The 20,515-nt window shown below is 61.2% G+C and overlaps 1 protein-coding gene across 10 annotated transcripts; it reads left to right on the forward strand.

The window, feature by feature from the left end:
- The first annotated feature begins 621 nt into the window (after positions 1-621).
- ZNF316 (zinc finger protein 316) lies at positions 622-20,162 on the forward strand. Of its 10 annotated transcripts, none has more exons than XM_037995437.2 (9): positions 622-761; positions 1,170-1,323; positions 2,353-2,452; positions 5,076-5,213; positions 5,606-5,988; positions 6,188-6,303; positions 7,049-7,175; positions 7,700-7,813; positions 16,042-20,162. In XM_037995437.2, the coding sequence occupies exons 5-9, from the start codon at positions 5,634-5,636 to the stop codon at positions 18,357-18,359; spliced, it is 3,030 nt and encodes a 1,009-aa protein (XP_037851365.2). In that variant the 5' UTR covers positions 622-761; positions 1,170-1,323; positions 2,353-2,452; positions 5,076-5,213; positions 5,606-5,633; the 3' UTR covers positions 18,360-20,162. The 10 variants fall into 10 exon arrangements, with proteins under 10 accessions (XP_037851365.2, XP_072868907.1, XP_037851370.2 ...); XM_073012806.1 differs by having other exon boundaries at positions 1,283-1,323; XM_037995444.2 differs by having other exon boundaries at positions 623-761; positions 1,283-1,323; positions 5,123-5,213.
- Positions 20,163-20,515: the final 353 nt, after the last annotated feature.

The following is a 20,515-nucleotide window of genomic DNA, read 5'->3' on the forward strand; positions in this document are numbered from 1 at the left end:
TGGGCTCCTGGGGTCGCCTGTCACTTCTGCCCCTACACTGGCCATTCCCTCTGCCTGGACATCGCTTCTCTGCCGGTGGCCCCATGTCCCTCCGAGTGCGGGCTCCACAACCCGTCTCCTCCCGCACTCAACCGCCACAGCCCACACATAAGACGTTCACCCTGCCTGTCCCTCCTCCCTCCCCGCCCACAAGACGTTCACCCAGCTAGGGCCCGGGGGTCTGGCGGAGTCGTGGACACCTGGCCTCCTCCCCACCACAGAGGTCGCCGCCTCCCTCCACCATCCTGGGGTCCGGGGCAGGCCCCGTGGACGGGCGAAGGGGCCCCAGCGCGAGGCCTGGTCCTCAGCGGGCGCCCCCTGATGAACGAGGCCGGGCTGGGGTTCGGGGAAGGGTTAGGCGGCGGGACCTCGGGGTCACCTCCCAGACCTGGCCGGGGTGTCCAGGAGCGGGGCGAGGTCGTGGGCGCCCCACAAGTGTCGAGGGCGCTCCCGTGCCCTCCCTGCACGCCCGGTCCGAGGCCCAGCTGGGCAAACCTCCGCGACCCGCGCTTCCCAGCTCCGCGCCGCGGTCCCCGCGTGACCGGAAGTTCCTCCCCCCGCGGGCGCGGGCGAGGCGGGGCCGGCCGGCGGCACTTCCGGTGCCCACGCGCCGCCGTCGCGCAGCTCCCGGGCCGTCACTTTGTGTAGCGCGGGGCCCGCCGCCGGCCCGCAGGCCCCGGCTCTGGTGTCCGGCCCGCGGCTCGGCCAGCCCGGCCCGCGCGGTGAGTGGGTCTCGTGGGGCCGGTGGGCGGCGGCGCAGGCGGCAGGTGCGGGCGGGCCGGGCTTGCGCTCGGGGGCGGCGGCGGCGGCGGGGCCGGGCTGGCCCTCGACGCCCGGCGCGGGGAGGCCGCGGGGAGGCGGCGGGGCCAGGGCCTGCGGGGTCGGAGCGGAGCGCGGGTCGGGCCTTCAGCGGCAGCGCCCCCGCCTCCCGGACCCCCGTCCGGGCCTGCGCGTTGCGGACCCCCGGGGCCGGTCCAGGCAGGAGGCGGAGGGGGCAGGCCCGGGAGGCCACGCGTGACACCTCGGGGTGCTCGCCCACGCCTTCTCGGCCGTAGCGGCAGGGGCTGGGCCGTGGCCGCCCCCAGGACACACCCATCCAGGAGGGGCTGTCACCGTCTGGGTCTCTGCAGGAGGAGGCGGCTCCGGACGCCCCCTGGGGGGCGGGAGGCGCCCGGCCCGTCGCCCCAGGAGCCCGCTTTGTGACCTTGGGGTCCTTGTCTGGGCTTTCCCTCATCTGCCGAAGGAGCCCCGGTGGCCTGCTCGTCTGTCTTCTCCTGCCGGCAGGTGGGTAGGGACACCCGTCCCTGAGATTGGATGGGGTCTGGGCTGTCCCGCGTGGCAGCAGAGGTAGGAAAGGGGCTGGGCTTTGGTCGAGGACCTGATGGGCAAGAGGAAGTGCAGATACCAGGAGGATGAGGCCCCCAGCTCTGCTTGTGTGGGGAGACCTTGGTGCTTGGTGTGGTTCAACAAGTGTGGGCAGGTCTGGGGAGCCAGGTGGGGTGGTGAGGGGGCTACCCTGGGGGACCTGGGATGGCCCCCATGGAAATAACCTGCACCAGGAGCAAACCCTGGAGAGTAGGGGGATCCAGAATCCGAGGACAGACAGTGAGGACTGTGGTGGTCGGGGAAGGAAGTCTTCCAGGAGGGCATGAAGACCCGAAGGGCTCTGAGGGCAGTGGGGGCCACCCAGAGGGAATGAAGGGGGCTAGACACAAGCACACCCCCACAGCTCCCACTCTCCGAGTTGGGTTTCCCAGGCTTTGGAGCTTTTGTGGAGAGTTTCTATCCACTTTCAAGCTTTTTCTCTTCTTCCTGTCCTTGTCTCCCTCCCTTTTTCTCTTGGAAGATATCTTGTCACCTCCCCTTCTAAATGTTGGCTGCAGCACCGTATCCTAGAGTGCAGTAGCCTGGTAGAAATGAGGGTTTGGGGCCGGGTGAGGTGGCTTACGCCTGTGATCCCAGCACTTTGGGAGGCCGTGGTGGGTGGATCACCTGAGGTTGGGAGTTTGAGAATTGAGGGTTTGGGATGAAGTTGGTGAGGCCCCCTGTGGCCTCTGGTTTGGGATTGATGCTGATGAGGCCCCCTGTGGCCTCTGACCCAGAGTTGGATGCCAAGGGAGAGGTGAGCAGTGTTTACAGTGGCCTGGCAGGCTGGCAAGAGGAGGGAAAGAGTGCGGGTCTGGGGGAGGCAGATGACCCAGGGAGAGTTGCTGGAATCTAAACTGCCCGGCCCGCTGTGGTCTGGTTTGCAAACCATTCTGTTCTGAATCTTGGGTTGGGGACGATGTCTGGCTGTGTTTCTGACCTCTGTAGGAGCTGGTCCTCCACCTTCTCTGGTCATCCGTGGGTGGACTTCTTGGGAGAAAGAACTCGGTGTCCTCTTTGGAGGCAGAGACTCCCCACTGCTTCTGGGGTGAGTTCCAATTGTAAGGGTCCCACCAACCAGCAGTGGTCAGCCTGTTCTGGAACAGGACAGTAGGGCCAAAATGCTGAGTTTTAAAAGTCCTGTGTCCGTCACACTGGCTGGCGACTTTAGACATTCTTTTAGTCAGTGACTGCTTCTTAAGTGTTGGTGTGGGGGGAGTCAGACATGAGCAAAGGGAGCTTCTGCCGCCCTGGGGCTGACCATACGCAGGGAGAGAGATGATAAGACAGTCTCATAAGTGTAGTTTTAAGATGTGGTAGGTGCTGCGAGGGAAGAAATACAGGGAACTGTATCACCACTGGGACCCAGGGGGCTGCCTCAGAAGATCACTCAGGAAGAGGGGAAGAGAGTTCGGGGATGGGGAATAGCACACATAGGGCCTGAGATGAGATGAACATGCAGCCACTTTATTTTAAAGCCATGAAGTGTTCTTCTGTTGTGTCCTCATATTGGTGGCCTGGCTCTGGGAGTTGAAAGTTGCTGCTTCAGGTGGTGGCCAGGCAGGAGACAGCTCTGCCGGGCTTGGCATGGCACCTAGGCCCAACCTGAATCTGCGGCCTGAGGCTTGAAAGAGAAAAGCCTTCCTCTGGGCCTCAAGTGGGTGGTGGTTGGGAAACCATTGCTGAGTGTACCCAGCGCCCTGAGTGCTGGGCAGGGCCGCGTCCTCCTGGAGGTGGCTAGCATAACACGCAGAGCATGCGTTTCCACACTTCAGGCATCTTCACGCGCCAAAGAGCTGTGGACACTGAGAAGGCCGGCTTCTGGGAGAGGCTGGAGATTGGGGTGGCGCTCCCAGGCATAGTTCTGTGACTTGAGTCTTTGGGGGTCAGTGATTCTGAAACTAGAAAGGGGGCTGGAGCCACTGAGGGGGCACAGGTGACCTTTGGGACAGAGGTGGCTTCTGGATGCCTGTGTGTCCCAGTCCTTGACTTGGGTGGGCCTGTGTGAACGCTCAGAGCTTCCTGGCTTTTAAAGCGGTGTGGATTGTAAAGCAGCTGCTCACAGCAGTTCAGGAAACGAGTGCGCGCCGCTGCTATGGTTTGGGTGTTTGTCCAGGTGTCAGGCTGTTCTTGCATTGCTGTGAAGAACTACCTGAGACTGGCTAATTTATAAAGAAGAGGTGAAATTGGCGTATGGTTCTGCAGCCTGTACAGGAAGCATGGTGCTGGCATCTGCCTGGCATCTAGGGGGCCTCAGGAAGCCTTTAATCATGGTGGATGGTGAGGGGGAATAGGCATGTCACATGGCGAAAACAGGAACAAGCAAGAGAGAGTGAGTGGGGAGGCGCCACACACTGAAAGACCATCAGATGTCCTGTGAACTCAGAGCGAGCACTCATTACTCACTGTCTCCAAGGGGATGGCCCGCCCCTATGATCCAGTCACCTCCCACCAGGCCCCACCTCCAGCGTTGGGGATTACGGTTCAGCATGAGATCTGGGCGGGGACAAACATCTAGGCTCCATCAGTCCCCTTCTAGTCTCACGCTGAAGCGTGATTTCCAGTGTTGGAGGTGGGCCTGGTGGGAGGGGATTGGCTCATGGGGGCGGATCCCTCATGAATGGTTTAGCACCATCCCCTTGGTGATAAGGGAGTTCTCAGTTCATAAGAGATCTGGTTGTTTTAAAAGAGTGTAGAGCTTCCTCTCTCTCTCTTGCTGCCCCTCTGCCTCCCTCCATGAGTGGAAGCTTCCTGAGGCCCTCCCCAGAAACAGATGCTGGTGCCCTGTTGGTACAGGCTGTTGAACTGTGAGTGAATGAAATCTCTTTTCTTTATAACTTACTCAGCCTCAGGTATTCCTTCACAGCAATGCAGAAATGGCCTAACACAGCTGCCTAATTGATAGAGAAGTGACGGGTTATGGAGGGAGAGGTAATCACGGAGCAGCTTTCTCCTGTGTCTGTAAGAACACCAGGTGTGGTGGTCTGGACTGTTCTCATGAAGGCCACTCAGTCTTGTAGGAGTTCTGTGGCAGACAGCGTCCACTGCTTGAGCTGGATGAACTAGGGGGGGCCCAGTGCTCTGTGTGGCCAAGTGCCTGACATTCCAGGATGCTTCTGGGGCTCATGGCCTCAGCCCCTGGATTCTGGGCTTGGCTCGCTGTGGAAATGGCCCTGTTCAGGCCGGAGACACTGATGGTGTGTGTCCTGGGTGACGGGCCGGGTCTCAGGTTTATACCCAGAAAGGAGCCACCAAAATGGACTCATCAACTCTGTGACTCTGCCCTGCCCTCGGGACCCCACAGGGGCTGGTGAAGGACACGCAGTGGGGAGGGGCCAGGGGTCCCAGGGCCAGCAGATCCCGTCCTGCCGTGTCCATGGCCTTGGACCCTGGACCCTGTGTCAGTGTGGCCGTCTCTCCCCTGAGCTTCTGGGCTGAGCTGTCCCTGATGTCAGTGAGAGAGTAGGACCCTGTAGCCTCTGGGATTTTGATAAGTCAGCCCTTAAGAGTCTCTGATCCCCAAACTTGAAATGTCACAGGCATTTCCTGTCCTCCTGATGGTCTGGCAATGAGCTGTGTGTCTACTATGCACTGCACTTTTCACAGAGTGAGGGCTGAGGGCACATGAAGGTGACGCTGGCTCGCAGCCCCCGCTCTCCCATGTCCTGCAGGAGGGAGCCTGACCTGCTGGCTTCTCGGCACCTGTCTCTCCTCCCAGCCCCGTCGTGCCTTGCAAGTGCCTGCAGCTTGTCTGTGCTGAGACCTCTTGGCGTTCCCTGCTGGCCTAGTTCATGTGTGTTGAGGACCAGGTAAGCGTCTCTTTGTTCTGTGTATCCTTCTGGCTAAACACGGGCCACCCTCGGGCTGTGTGATGCTTCCTTGTGGATAAAGACTGGGAGAAATGGCTGATTTACTCCAGAAAAGAGCAGCAGTTCACACCAGGCGTGTAGTTCTTGGTGAAAAGGAGTTGAGACTGGCATCCTAGGGCTCACGTGGAGGGGCTCCTGGGGCAGCCTTTCTGGGTATGGAATGTCTTGGTGGTGCGGGGGAAGACTGTGGGAAGGCCTGGTCCTCCCTCATCTCCATTGCCTTCAACTACATAACGGGAGGAGTCAGCCCTGCCAGGCTGTGGGCGACCCTGTGAGGGGACCTGTATGGTGTGCTGAGAGCAGCGCATCACTGGCGTCCATCTGCGTTTCAGGCCACGCGGAGGCTCACTCCCAGGGAGGATGGCGGCACTCCACACGACTCCCGACTCCCCAGCTGCCCAGCTGGAGCGGGCAGAGGACGGGGCAGAGTGCGACCCTGACCAGGAGGAAGAGGAGGAGGAGGAGGAAAAGGGGGAAGAGGCACAGGAGGTGGCAGAAGAGGAGGAGGAGATAGTGGTGGAAGAGGAGGAGGATGGTGTGGCAGAGGTAGTGGAGGACACGCAGGTGGAGGAGGTGGCCGAGGTGGAGGTGGAGGCGGACGTGGAGGAGGAGGACGTGAAGGAGGTGCTGGCAGAGGAGCAGCATCTGGCATTGGGGACCCAGGAGCGACTTAGCCATGGTGGTGATGCCAAGTCCCCAGTTCTTCAGGAAAAGGGTAAGAAAAGCAGCCAGCCTTGCGGAGGAGGTGAATGGGGCTGAAGTGGACCAGGCCAGGGACCTGGTCAAGTCAGGAGGGCTCTTGGGCCGATAGGGTGGAGCTGAAGTCCGGCTTTGCAGTGAGGGTGTTTCCGGGGCTCCTGGCCCTGCAGGCTGGGGGCTCAGGGCAGCTGGCCCTAAGAGATCTCTCCCCGCAGGCCTGCAGCCCTCCCGGGCTCCAGCCACTCCTAGGGATGATGACCTGGAGGAGGACGAGGAGGAGGAGGAGGAGGAGGATGAGGACGAGGATGATTTGCTGACGGCTGGGTCTCAGGTAAGCTGCCCTCTCCGTTTGAGGCTTGGGTAACCTAGGCAGGGTTCCCCCTGGGGCCTCGGCACCTGCTGTCTGGAGACATATGTTGGCAGCGGCCACAGCACTGGGGTCCCCAGGCTGGGCCCGGGCCCTGAGTTGGGAGGGGGCCACAGGAAGCGGCTGGGTGTCCAGCCCCAAGCCCAGGGGTGTGGTCCTGCTCTCCTGAGCGTTGGGTTGTCCTGATCGCTTTGGCTGCCACCCACTCAACGGCACTGTGCACAGCGACTTCAGAGGCCTGGCTGTCCCCCAAGGCTGGCCGCTCCCGCACCTGGAGTGCCTGTCACATGTCCAGGGTCTGGGTTCCTGCTGCCCAGTCAGGTCAGGTGCCAGTGCCCACGCTCAGTTTAGCTGTTCCTGCTTGTCCACACAGGAGTGGGCCCTCCATGGCTGATGTGGCCGTTGCACCGGCTTGAGCCACACTGCATGAAGAGGGGAACTGGGGCAGGGCTCCTTGTCTCCTGACCTCTCACGAGCCACAGCTCTGCCCTAGGAGCTGGGTCATTCAGCCTCGTTGAGCTTGAGTCCCCATTCTCTGGCTGGGATCTGGCCCCTGCTTTCCAGGGCTGCGGCAAGGCCTGACAGCCCTCAGTGCCATCTGGGCATCTGTGTCCCCCTGACACCCACGCTGGAGGGCCTCAGTGGCCTCAATCATCCGTGGCTCTTTGTAAAGGGCTCCCTCAGCTTCTCACCTGGGGCTGTTTCCCAGGGGCTGGTGACGTTTGAAGACGTGGCTGTGTACTTCTCCCTGGAGGAGTGGGAAAGGCTGGAAGCAGACCAGCGGGGCCTCTACCAGGAAGTCATGCAGGAGAACTATGGGATTCTGGTATCCTTGGGTAAGGATGGGACCTTTAGTCCCCAAGAGGCAGCCTGGTGTGATGGCTGCCAGGGGCTTAGCTGTCTGATGGGGGGCTTTCGAATCCCAGGGTCTTTGCAAAGGTGGATGCTGGGCCCAGTCCACCTCCCAGGGAAGCCCTAGGACCTCATGGCCTCTGGGTGGGGCGGGGGATGTCACTGGCCAGGCAGCGCCCTGAGCCAGGTGATACATCTGTGGAAGCAGTCTGACTCTAGTCTCTGCGGCATGGCCCCTGAAGCCTCTGGGGAGGGAGAGGGAGGAGGAAGAGTGTGGGCGTCTTGCAGGTGAAGGTGTTGGGGGGGCTTGGTGGGAGGAGAGCAGGGGAGGACAGGGAAAGGTTCAGAGGGAAGGGAATGCCTGGACCCTTCGGAGCAGGGAGGGGTGGGGAGGGCTGATGCTGGGAAGGTGGAGGTGGAGGGGCACTGAGCGGTGGCACAGCATGGGCCGTAGGGCAGCGGAGGGCCCACGGGAGCTGCCTATAGCCATTGTCTGTTCTCCTGGCAGGATACCCAATCCCCAAGCCTGATCTGATCTTCCGACTGGAACAAGGGGAAGAACCTTGGGTCCCAGATAGCCCCCGACCTGAGGAAGGAGACATCGTCACTGGTGTCTACACAGGTGAGCGCGGATGGAATTTCGTGGTTTGTGCCGACAGCTTCTCAGAGCTGTTGTCAAACTTTGGCCTTCACCGAGCTCTCTGCAGACCTGGTACCTGGTGCCTCTGACTGCGCCTCTGACCATCTGTGCTGAGGAGCGAGGTATGGAGGGGGCTCCGTGGATATGGTGGTGGCCGGCCTGTGCCAACCTCTGCCTTTGCTGCCTGGCTTCTGGTGGTTCAAGTTCCAGAGAGGTCTGAGGGCTATAAGGTCCTTAGAGAACCTAGAGGCTCCTCCTAGGAACCTTTAAAAATGATTCCCTGTCCCACGTTGGAGCCTGTGAATTTCTTTTTTTTTTTTTTTTTTGAGACGGAGTCTTGCTCTGTTGCCCGAGCTGGAGTGCAGTGGCCAGATCTCAGCTCACTGCAAGCTCCGCCTCCCGGGTTTACGCCATCCTCCTGCCTCAGCCTCCCGAGTAGCTGGGACTACAGGCACTAGCCACCTCGCCCGGCTAGCTTTTTGTATTTTTTAGTAGAGACGGGGTTTCACCGTGTTAGCCAGGATGGTCTCGAACTCCTGACCTCGTGATCCGCCTGTCTTGGCCTCCCAAAGTGCTGGAATTACAGGCTTGAGCCACCGCGCCCAGCCTGGAGCCCGTGAATTTCTTTGCATGTGAGGGGCCAGCTGTCAGGTGGTCGGCTGAGCCAGGGCAGGCGCAGGAGCCCAGCACCCCGTCACGGAGGCCCTTCTGATGACAGCGCTAGCTGGTCCTCCTGCTTCTCCGCCCACTTGGCCGCGTGTCTGGGAAAAGGCTCACCGCAGTCTCCCTTGCTCTCCCTGGAGCACCGTGGGAAGGACTGTGACCGGGGTGGGCAGCTTGGGGCATTCTGGAGAGGAGGTTTTGGAGTGATGGGTGCAGAAGGCGTTCAGGGTGGTGAATTTTCCTGGAAGCCTCAGGCCCAGCTCTGGCTCTGCTCCTTCAACTCTAAGGCTCCCTTTACTCATCTGAAGAAATTGAACTCAACTCAGGTTCCCACTGGAGGATGCCACACTGTCAGTTGCGTGGAGGTTCTTAGTGGTGTCTGAGGGGCTCCTAGTGTTAGAGAGCTCTGCAGAGGCCCCTGCCCCACAGGTGTCTGGTTTGGGGCTGGGTGATGCCAGTCAGAAGGGGCAATGGGTAGACTCAGAGCACCGCATAGATGTGTTTTCAAATGAAAATACTGGTGTGTGGTGGCTCACGCCTGTAATCCCAGCACTTTGGGAGACCGAGGCAGGCAGATCACGAGGTCAGGAGTTCAAGACCAGTCTGGGCAATATGGTGAAACCCCATCTCTACTAAAAATATAAAAATTAGCTGGGTGTGGTGGTGTGCACCTGTAGTCCCAGCTACTTGGGAGGCTGAGACAGAAGAATCGCTTGAACCCGGGAGGTGGAGGTTGCAGTGGGCCAAGATTGCACCACTGCACTCCAGCCTGGTGACAGAGTAAGATGCCATTTCAAAAAAAAACAAAAAAACAAAAAAAAACCCATCAGATCTCGTGAGAACTCCCTCATCATCACGAGAACAGCATGAAGGAAACGGCCCCCATGATCTGATCACCTCCCACCAGGTCCCTCCCTTGACATGACACTTGGGGATTACAATTGGAGATAAGGTTTGGGTGGGGACACAGAGCTGAACTATCATTGAAGCCTCCTCTCTGTGTCATTGTAGGAGGCCTTTCCTGCCGCCATTCTCCAGACACTTGGGGACCCTCTTGGAACATTTCCTAGGCTTCAGTCAGGAGTGTTCTGGTTGGCAAGAAAGATCACTGCTGCCCCGGGATGAGTGTGGGATGTGGGTGACGCTCTCAGGAGAAGGGGACACAGGCCTGTGGGGCCCATCCCTCAGCATGTGGTCTACTTGTGCTCCTGTTCTCTGTGCCTCTTGGAGGGTTAGGGGTAGAGCCTTGTGCAGGCTTGAGCCTGAATGGTTCCCTTTCAGTCCAGGCGACAGGACCCTTGTGGCCTGTGCACCTGGCTGGGGTTTGCAAGCTCCCTGGGGCTGGCTGTGCCAGTGCCCCCTGCGCCCCCTGTGGCTGCTCATCGTGCTGGGGCTGGTAGGCCTGGGATGCCCCTGGCCCTGAGTGGGTGTGTAAGGGCGGCCTCTGAAATGTGACCCATAGCCTGTGTACTGAGTGGCTACCCTCCCCTGGTGCTCCCCGCTCCCCCAGTGCTCCCTGCCTCCCCTGCATTCATTTCTGGTGGGCTGAGCTGGCTGAGATCGCTGGGGCAGGACAGAGGCTGACTGTGCCCAGGCTGGCAGAGTTTGTTTCTAGACTGGAGTCTTGCAAGAGCCAAGTGTGTCCCTCTCTTGGGCTCCTTAATGAGTTGGGCCACAATGACATCTGGGTTCTGGCACTGCGCTCATCAGGACCCACCCCTCCTGAGGGCTGCTGAAGCTCCCACCTGCCCTTCAGCCATGCTCCAGCCCCATGCTTCCCCTCCTGCCCCTTCCCTGCCCTGCCTTTCTCCTTACCTAGCTTAGATCCCCACCCTGGTTGAACCCTGTTTTCTGCCGGCTCTGGTCTGCACTGGAGCAAGAATGTGCCTGGAGAAAATTGTGGCTGTGGGTGCCTGCAGGCCTTACGTGGCTGCCAGTGGCCTTGGCCTGGCAGGCCAACCCTGTACTTGTGGGGCTGCCTCTCCACCCTCTGAGATGGACCCCCTCAGCCACTGCAGACTGACCCTTCTGAGGTCACCTGCCCCAGTGAGGAGCAGGACCAGTGCCTGTCCTCAGAGGAGGCCCCCTCCTTACAGACCTGGCAGCCTGGCCAGGGCCATGCAGCTGGTTCAGATCCCAGTGCAGCAGCTGTGCCCAAGAGCCCTACCTCCCCCAAGCACCAATGTGTGGGGCCAGTGCCACCCTCGTCTCCTTAACATTTTGCAGAAAGGAGGGCTGCTAATGCCTATGAATTTGGGCGTGTCACCCTTGTCCACCTCCTCCCTTTGCTGCCCCCCATGAGGGAGGGTCTCTCTGAGGCCATCTGGAGTTTGTGTCTGGATAGAGAAAGTTGCACCAGCCGGGGGAGGGGAGGGAGCAGGTGTTGGCCTCACTCAGAACTGACTTCCACAGCCTGCACTCCAGGCCAGGCCTTAGCGGATGGGTTGTCAGAGGGAGAGAAGCGGGGCTGTTCAGTCAGCTCACTCTGCAGATTCACCGTGGGGCCCAGGTCAGGTTGGGCCTGGAGGGCAGGTGCCAGACTCCAAGATGGGCAGAGGGTGCCCAGGGGTGGGAGTTGTAGATGGTGGTGCCTGCTGCCATGGGTGATGTGTGTGGGCTACACTGAGCAGCATCCCTGAGTGATGTGAGATGTGTGTGGCATCCCATGGCTGGTTGGGACCGTGTCTCCTGGGTCAGGCATGTGGCTGTGGGGCCACTGTCTTCCCCACAGCCCCTGTGATTAGTGTCCTACATAGGACCCCCACCCTGTGCCCAGGGCAAGGCACTTACCAGACGTGTTCCGGGGGCTCTGCTGCTGGGGACATTGGCTGGCCCCTGGGATTACCACTGCCTCCTGCACAGTTAAACCAGGGCCTGGGGATAGAAGCTGGAGAGGCTGCAGTTGTGTTGGTGGGATTCTGGGTCAATGCTCGGCTTTGGTGATGCCGATGACCACCTTCCCTAGGGATCTTTGTGCATCCAGGGCCTCCCTGAGGGCCTTGGCACTGCACCAGCCACTGGTGAGCAGGAAGGCCCTAGTGTGGGCTGGAGGGTGCCCCGCCCCTCCTGTGCAGTCCAGGAGGCAGCCTGCCCCCGGGGCACAGGGCTGGCCAGGGGCCTGTCTAGGGTTAGGGACTGTGGCCCAGCCTCAAGAGGAAAGGCCTTGGTGGGGATCTGTGGCCACCAGGGCCTGATGGCAGGAAAGGAGCATCACCTGACATTTGGGGGACAACTTGAGCGATGACCAACAGAAAGCATGGGATGGACAGCAGGGGCCTCGGCATCTGCAGGGACCCATGGTGGCAGCAGCACCACCTGACCCTGGGAGGTGCTTCTGCAGCCGCGTCACAGGTGTTTATGGATGTGCATTTCATCCTTGCAGCAGTCCCACCAAGTGGATTTATCCACTGGTGCTGTTATCGACCCATTTTATAGATGGGGAAACTCAGATTTAAGGCCTTGCCCAGGGTCCCATGGCCAGTGTGTCGTAGGAGTAGAATTCACACCCAGGCAGAGCCCAGGCCCTCCAGCTGCCTTTTGAGGTGAAGCCAAGGGAGAGATGGTGTAGCATCCTGGCCTGGCCCCTGCTGTCCTGATGGAACTGAGCAGATGTGGGGCTTCAGCCTGCAGGAGGGTTACTGTGGTGGGCGCAGTGGAGTAGTGAGCCCTTGAGGAACATCTCAGCATTAAGATTTGAAGGGAAGCCTCTAAAGACGCCAGTCATGCTAGGGAGCAGCTGTGCCCGGTGCTGGCGCCTGTGGAGGGAGGTGGGGGAAGATAGTTCCTGTGACAGCCCCAACCCCAGCCCTGAGGCCTTTCCTTCATTCCCTTGGCACCCAACCTGCTGGGGTGGTCTCCCCTCCATCAGCTCCTGTCACCTGCCGCTGGATGGCGGGGGGGTCTTAGTGTTCCCAGTTCAGGACACAGGCTGTGAAGGTCCTTGTGGCTACACTCTGGAAGCTTCTCCCTCCCTAGACAGCTAACTTTGAGCCTCTGGTCGGCCTCTGCTTTTGATCGCCGAGCCTTGTGGTCCCTCGGGATCTTCCTGGAAGCCTAGCTGAATGTTGCTAGACCAGAGTCCTCAGGCCTAAAGGTGAGGTGCAGGGGAGAGGGACCGCCAGCCCCAGGGTTTCCTCTCCTCCGCTGTCCCCTGCGTTCTGGAGGAAGCAGGCGTGTTGGGCACCCTGGGCTGCTGTCACATGGTTCATGCCCCAGTGCCCTCCAGCTGTTGAGAAACATGTGCCCACCCCTCCTAGTCAGCCTCCAGTCTTGGGTCTGATGAGTTGAGCTGTGAGGAGGCCTCACTTAGATCTGAGAAAAGGCTTTGGATCTGAGAGCCAGCAAACGCCCTTGGGGCCACGTCCCTGGAGTCCTGTTGGCTGAACACCCTCAGTCAAGGATGTTCCCATCCACTTCGACAGAGCCTGGCCTGGGGCAGGCTGGTCTCCCTCTGGGACCCTTCCACTTCCTGGGAGCTCCCCTCAGAGTGCAGCCAGCTCACACTTCCCAGGGACTTGGATGCCCTTCCTGTCCCACACTCGGTGTCAGTGGTGGCCTATCACCATGCCATATGCTGGAGTGTGGCCCACTCTTGTCCCAGTTGTTGGACAGGCAGCATGCCAGCTCCAGAGCTGGTGGGAGGTGCCCTCTCTACAGAGCCTACTGGGAGGAGGGCTCCCTGCCTACCTCCCCAAGTGAGAGGCTTCCTTGCTGCACTGAGGATCAAGGGAGAGGTGCTGGGAGGAGTCTCCCAGCCCTGGGCAGCTGAGACTTCTGTGGGCAAGGCCGCACTTGGCCTGGGAGTCCAGTTCTTTGAGGCTTATTGTACAGTAAATGCTCGTTGAGTCTCGGCTGGTTGCTGAGGTGCCGACGCATCTCGCTACAAAATCGTAGTTGTTCCTAGGCTTGAACCTTCCCCGTTTGGAGGCATCTCTAAACCCAAGACCTGCATCAGAGCCTGAGGGTCAGATCCTTTCCAGCTCTCTGCCAGCCTCCCTACCCCGTAGGGTTGGGGCTTAGGGCTGCGGTGCAGCAGCCTTCCCGGACCTGGGGAGCGTTGCTGCCCAACGGGAAAGGGTGACCACTGATGGGGACTGGGCTTTTCTTTGCTGCTCTGTGCACAGAGTGGCTGTGGGTGGCAGTTCGAGGTGGACTCAATTTAGTGACAAGAAACCTTGTTATTTCAAGCTTACGTTTACTATAATAGTAAACCGAGAAAGTATCATGAAATGGGAAAGATGAAGTAACCCATTTTCTGACCCTTTTCTATGATACCTGTTTTTTCACAGTGAAGCCAGGCCTGTGTGGGTCTGTTTTCCCGAGGCTCTAGGTCCCCATATGGAATGCATGTGGGACAAGGCAGTGCCAAGGCCATGTAGCCTGGTGGGGGCCAGCGTGCGACATGAGGGGCCACCTGAGGCGCACTGGGACCTCCTGGGCTCTGACTTCCCCCCTAGGGCAGGACTCAGTGGTCTAAGTTTATCCAGCTAGGTGATGGCTGAAATGGGCCAGTGCCTTGGCAGGGGACCCAGGTGGGGTGAGGACGAGATTCCCACACCAGCTGTGGGAGCTGGAACCTTCCAGATGCTGAGACTGTGGGGTGGACACCGGGCAGGGTCCATGAAGGTGCATATGGGGCCACAGGCCAGGTGTCATCCCTGTGTTCCCTGTGACTTAGTGCCTGCTCCATAGACATCAGTTCCCTCCTGGGTGTGTCATGGTGTCTTAGGTGTATCAGCCATCAATAGGAGCCTCACCAAGCCAGCTCCATCTGCATGCTCTTTGCTGCCCGCACAGGTGCCTCGGAGGGCCAAAGGGAGAGGGCAGGGGTGCAGCTTGGTGGGAGAAGGTCTGAATCGGGGAGGCTGAGCACACCTTAGAGCTGACAGGCCGGGCGTGGTGGCTCACACCTGTAATCCCAGCAATTTGAAAGGCCGAGGCAGGTGGATCACCTGAGGTCAGGAGTTCGAGACCAGCCTGGTCAACATGGTGAAACCCGTTTCTATTAAAAATACCAAAAAAAGTGGCCGGGTGCAGTGGCTCACGCCTGTAATCCCCAGCACTTTGGGAGGCTGAGGCGGGCAGATCACAAGGTCAGAAGTTCGAGACCAGCCTGGCCAATATGGTGAATCCGTGTCTCTACCAAAAATATAAAAATTAGCTGGGCGTGGTGGCAGGCGCCTGTAGTCCCAGCTACTCGGGAGGCTGAGGCAGGAGAATCACTTGAACCTGGGAGGTGGAGGTTACAGTGAGCTGAGATCACGCCACTGCATTCCAGCCTGGGCGACAGAGCAAGACTCTGTCTCAAAAATAAAACAAAACAAACAGCCGGGCACGATGGCTCACCCCTGTAATTCCAGAACTTTTGGGAGGCCGAGGCAGGCGGATCACCTGAGGTCAGCAGTTTGAGACCAGCCTGATCAACATGGAGAAACCCCGTCTCTACTTTAAAAAAAAAAAAAAAAAAAAGCTGGGCATGGTGGCATACGCCTGTAATCCCAGCTACTGAGGAGACTGAGGCAGGAGAATTGCTTGAACCTGGGAGGTGGAGGTTGAGTTGGGCCAAGATTCCGCCATTGCACTCCAGCCTGGGCAACAAGAGCGCAATTCCGTCTCAAAAAACAAAACAAAACAAAATTTTAAAAAGACTAGGCGTGGTGGGTCACGCCTGTAATCCCAGCACTTTGGGACGCTGAGGCGGGCAGATCACCTAGGGTCAGGAGTTCGAGACCAACCTGGCCAACATGGCGAAATACAAAAAATAGCCAGCTGTGGTGGTGTGCGCCTGTAATCCCAGCTACTAGGGAGACTGAGGCTGGAGAACTGCTTGAACCTGGGAGGTGGAGGATGCAGTGAGCTTTAAAAAACAAACAAAAAGCCAGGCATGGTGGCATGAGCCGATAATCCCAGCTACTCGGGAGGCTGATATGGGAGAATTGCTTGAACCCAGGAGGCGGAGGTTGCAGTGAGCCAAGATCGAGCCACTGCACTCCAGCCTAGGTGACAAAGTGAGACTCCTGTCTTTAAAAAAAAAAAAAAAAAAAAAAAAGCTTAGAGCTGACAAAGGCAGGTTCTTTGTGGAGGGGCCGCAGGCTGCGCTGTCTTCCAGGAAAGCCAGGGAGGGGGAGCTCTCGGGAAAACGGCCCCAGCGTCTCCACCTGGTTTTCTCAGCACAGGATCCCTGCTTGGGTCTCACCCCTTGCTAGAGTTTGCCCCATTCCTCAGCAGGTGGCAAGCCCTGGAGGGAGCCTGCGGTCTGCAAGAGATGTTGGACGGGAGCCCTGGCTTTCCTGGGAGGGACAGTTTCGTGTGCTGCGTGTCCCCAGGTTCCTAGCTGGGGGCGGCGGCTTTCCTGCCCTGTGGCTGTTCAGAACTGGCAGTGGGGCATGGGCAACCACTCACTTGGCGAAAGGAAGTGCCCTGTCCGACTGAAGGAAGGTCCTGCTGGTGGTGTCTCAGAAGCCCTGATTTCTCAGGGCAGGAACCTTCCAAAGGCTCCTGTCAAGTTCACTTACCTCTCTCTTCTGGCCTGCCTTTGTCGTCTTCAGGAGCCTGGTTCTGGACGGACGACATAGAGGACCACGATGAGGAAGACGACGAGGACTTCCTGGCGGAGGTGGCTGAGGAGGAGAACGAGCCCCCAGGGCTCTGGTCGGCGGCCTACGGCGTGGGGGACGTGCCTGGGACGTGGGGCCCCGACGACTCGGATTCGGCGCAGACTCCAGAGGGGTGGGGCCCCGACCAAGGCAACCTCGGGGTACTGGCCGACGGCTCTGAAGCGAAGCCTTTCCTGCACGGCCGGGAGCCGGGTGCAAACCTGCTGTCGCCCTGGGCGTTCCCCGCCGCAGTGGCTCCGCTGGCCGGGCGGCCAGAGACCACGTGCGACGTGTGCGGCAAAGTCTTCCCGCACCGCTCGCGGCTAGCCAAGCACCAGCGCTACCACGCGGCCGTCAAGCCCTTCGGCTGCGAAGAGTGCGGCAAGGGCTTCGTGTACCGCTCGCACCTGGCCATCCACCAGCGCACGCACACCGGCGAGAAGCCCTTCCCGTGCCCGGATTGCGGCAAGCGCTTCGTCTACAAGTCGCACCTGGTTACGCACCGACGCATCCATACGGGCGAGCGGCCCTACCGCTGCGCCTTCTGCGGCGCTGGCTTCGGGCGCCGCTCCTACTTGGTCACGCACCAGCGCACGCACACGGGCGAGCGGCCCTACCCGTGTCCGCACTGCGGCCGCAGCTTCAGCCAGAGCTCGGCGCTGGCGCGGCACCAGGCGGTGCACACGGCCGACCGCCCGCACTGCTGCCCCGACTGCGGCCAGGCCTTCCGCCTGCGCGCCGACTTCCAGCGCCACCGACGCGGCGGGGGCTGTGCGGAGCCGGGTGGTGACGGCCCCCGGCGGGAGCCCGGCGAGACGGCGGCCGCCGCGGGGCCAGAGGACACCGACCCTGGGCCAGAGGGGCCGGGGGGACCTGAAGCCGGCGAAGCGGACGGAGAGGCGGAGGCCGCGGCCGAGGAGAGAGAAGAGGCGGCGGTGGCGGCGCCCACCCCCAGCGGCAAGGTGGACCCCGCGCCGGACCGGCGCTTCCTGGAGCTGGGCAACGGCCTGGGAGAGGGCGAAGGCCCCTCTTCCCACCCGCTGGGCTTCCACTTCCCCGTGCACCCCAAGTCCTGGCTGCACCCGGACAGCTTCCCGCTCCTGGGCCTGCCCGACTTCCGAGAGCGGCTGCCGGTCGACGGGCGCCCGCTCCCGGCGCCCCTGGGGGGCCCGCTCTCCCTAGTGGAGGGGACCGGGCTGGCCTGCGACCCTTTCGGCGGCGGCGGGGCCGGGGGCGGCGGAGGCGGCCTGCGCGCGTTCGGGCCTGCAGTCGGGAGTCTGCTCGCGGAGCCTGCGCCGGCCGCGCTGGCGGAGGAGGAGAGCCCGTGGATCTGCTCGGACTGCGGCAAGACGTTCGGGCGCCGGGCCGCGCTGGCCAAGCACCAGCGCTACCACGCGGGCGAGAGGCCACACCGCTGCGCCGATTGCGGCAAGAGCTTCGTGTACGGCTCGCACCTGGCGCGCCACCGGCGCACGCACACCGGCGAGCGGCCCTTCCCGTGTCCCGAGTGCGGCGCGCGCTTCGCCCGCGGCTCGCACTTGGCGGCGCACGTGCGCGGCCACACCGGCGAGAAGCCGTTCGTGTGCGGCGTGTGCGGCGCGGGCTTCAGCCGTCGCGCGCACTTGACAGCGCACGGGCGCGCGCACACCGGTGAGCGGCCCTACGCGTGCGGAGAGTGCGGCCGGCGCTTCGGTCAGAGCGCGGCGCTGACGCGGCACCAGTGGGCTCACGCCGAGGAGAAGCCGCACCGCTGCCCCGACTGCGGCAAGGGCTTCGGCCACAGCTCGGACTTCAAGCGGCACCGGCGCACGCACACGGGCGAGAAGCCCTTCCGCTGCGCTGACTGCGGCCGCGGCTTCGCACAGCGCTCCAATCTGGCCAAGCACCGGCGCGGCCACACGGGCGAACGTCCTTTCCCGTGCCCTGAGTGTGGCAAGCGCTTTTCGCAGCGTTCGGTGCTGGTCACGCACCAGCGCACACACACGGGCGAGCGGCCCTACGCCTGCGCCAACTGCGGCCGCCGCTTTTCGCAGAGTTCGCACCTGCTCACCCACATGAAGACGCACCGCGGCGCCGCCGCAGCGCCGGGCTCGGGTTCGGCCCCAGCTCCCGCGCCCAAGCCCGAGGCGGCCGCCAAGGGGCCGTCCAGCGTCGGCCCGGGGGAGCGCGGGAGCGCCCTGCTGGAGTTCGCGGGCGGCACAAGCTTCGGCTCGGAGCACCAGGCCGCGTTTGCCGGGCCCTCTGGCGCCTACAGAGAGGGCGTCCTGTGAGGGGCTCGGGGCCGACGGCAGCGCAGCCTACAGGGCCACCGGCCCCTCGCTCCTCGGGCCCCGGGAGGCTGAGGGTCCCAGTCCTGGGTGCGGTGCCTTCCCTCAGCCCCCGCCCTGCGGCCCCGGGTCTCTTGCCCGCCGGGTCCGTGAGCTCAGCCGGAGACGTGGAGAGCTCTGGAGAGGAGAGCAGCGCGGAGGCAGCGAGGCCTGGGCGCCACCCCCACGGAGACTGCGATATCCCCTGGGTGGGCCCGGGCTGTGAAGCAGGGCGGTAGTTGGCGGGCGATGCTATTTATTTCACCCGGATTCCGACTTCGGTGGCCCAGGGAGCAAGGGACTTGTGCATTTGCAACCGGCTGTGGCGGCGAGGGAGGGGAAAGCCCTTGCTCCACGGGAGGGTGGGGTCCAGTCACCCAGGTGGGCCAGCGAGATGCCTGGGAGGCCGGTGGGTTTGGCTGACCACTTCCTCCCATTCCTCAGTGGGAGACTTAGGGCCTCCCGGTCATCCGAAGGTTTAATTGCGCGAGGTGAGGGGAGGCCTTGTAGGTTTCCAAAGGGCGGAGCTCCAATGGGAAAACTTGAAACTTGTCTGCAGATATTTATTTCCACCTCTCGTATGGCCTAAAGAATCTAGGAGGAGAAAAAAGCCAGATACCAAACTGACGGCCAGGCAGACGGGTCGCGGGTGTTGACAGGGTCCTGAGGGAGTTTGAAGCCGTATTCTCGAGCCGCCTGCTGTCCTCTCTCCACACGGGCACAGAGGGCACCCTGGCGCCCGCCGCACCGGTTGGGTTTTGGTCTCTGCTTCTCTCATTCCTTTGGTACTTTCACCTCCTTCAGCCGGAGGTGGCAAACTCAGACATCTTTGGGCGCCCGAGGCCCTCGCAGCCCTGAGCCCCAGCTTTCACTTCCCTGGGCTGCCCGTCTCCCGGAATAGGCAGACGCTCCGTCCTCGGAGCCCAGCGCTCACTTAGAGCGACTGAAGTTGGTTGAAGGATCTTCCCCCACATCCCATAATTAGGGCCCTAGGACACCCGCAGGTCCCTTTAACTCTGCTTCTGTCATTACACTAGAACAAGTAGTGTTTCTGTTTAGAGTCCCATTTCACAAATTGGTTAGTGGAGGCACCCGTGTCCTGGCAGCTTGCACAGTGGCTGTCCACCTCTAGGGGGTGTGGACCTGAGCCGTGGCTCAGTGACAAACCAGGCACCCAACTATGCAAGGCCCCTGCCTGGTGGGCGCCCCACCCTCCGCACTGGGCCCATGGAAGCCACTGGGCAGGCAGCTAGGGTGTAGTTCATGTGACGCCCCCCCTCCCCTCATGCTTTTGGGGCCACTGTGAGTGGGGCCAGGAAACGGATTTTTGGTGCAGCTGCATTTCCTTATAGACCTAGTTCCTTCCACGTTAGTGTAGACATGGCCTTGGGGGCTGAGCGCAGCAGCCAGGCTGCCTGGGCTGGGGGCGGGTAGGAGGCACGGTAGTTGGTGGGTGGGAAGAGGGCCTGGGTGGTGGCGGTCAGTTAGCCTGGCTGAGTGAGGTTGCGGGGCGGGGTGGTGAGGAGAGCAGGGGTCCCGGGGAGGCATCGGGGTGCTGGGTAATGGCCTCAACCCTGGGTTTCTCCTCTCCCTGCGGGACGGGAGTCTCAGAAAGGGCCAAGGGCAAGGTGGGCTCGGGGGCTCTGGGAATCTCAGCTCTAGCCCTATATGGCCAGGATCTGCTGTCCCGGTCCTTCCTGGGCCCCAGCAGTTGTCCTGCAGCCGTTGGCAGGAGGGCCTGGCTTTAATAAAGAGTGGACAAACTGAGCTTCTGACTGGACTCCATGCTGTTGCCACTTCTTGGAACCCGTAGGGGAGGCTTTGCGTGGCCTCAGGTCCAACTTGCTTCTGCAAATATTTTTAAAAGATTTTCTCTTTTAAGAAATTAGAGGCCGGGCGCGGTGGCTCAAGCTTGTAATCCCAGCACTTTGGGAGGCCGAGACGGGCGGATCACGAGGTCAGGAGATCGAGACCATCCTGGCTAACACGGTGAAACCCCGTCTCTACTAAAAAGTACAAAAAACTAGCCGGGCGAGGTGGCGGGCGCCTGTAGTCCCAGCTACTCTGGAGGCTGAGGCAGGAGAATGGCGTAAACCCGGGAGGCGGAGCTTGCAGTGAGC

Source organism: Chlorocebus sabaeus, chromosome 28 (genome assembly GCF_047675955.1).
Source record: "Chlorocebus sabaeus isolate Y175 chromosome 28, mChlSab1.0.hap1, whole genome shotgun sequence".
NCBI classification, from domain to species: domain Eukaryota; kingdom Metazoa; phylum Chordata; class Mammalia; order Primates; family Cercopithecidae; genus Chlorocebus; species Chlorocebus sabaeus.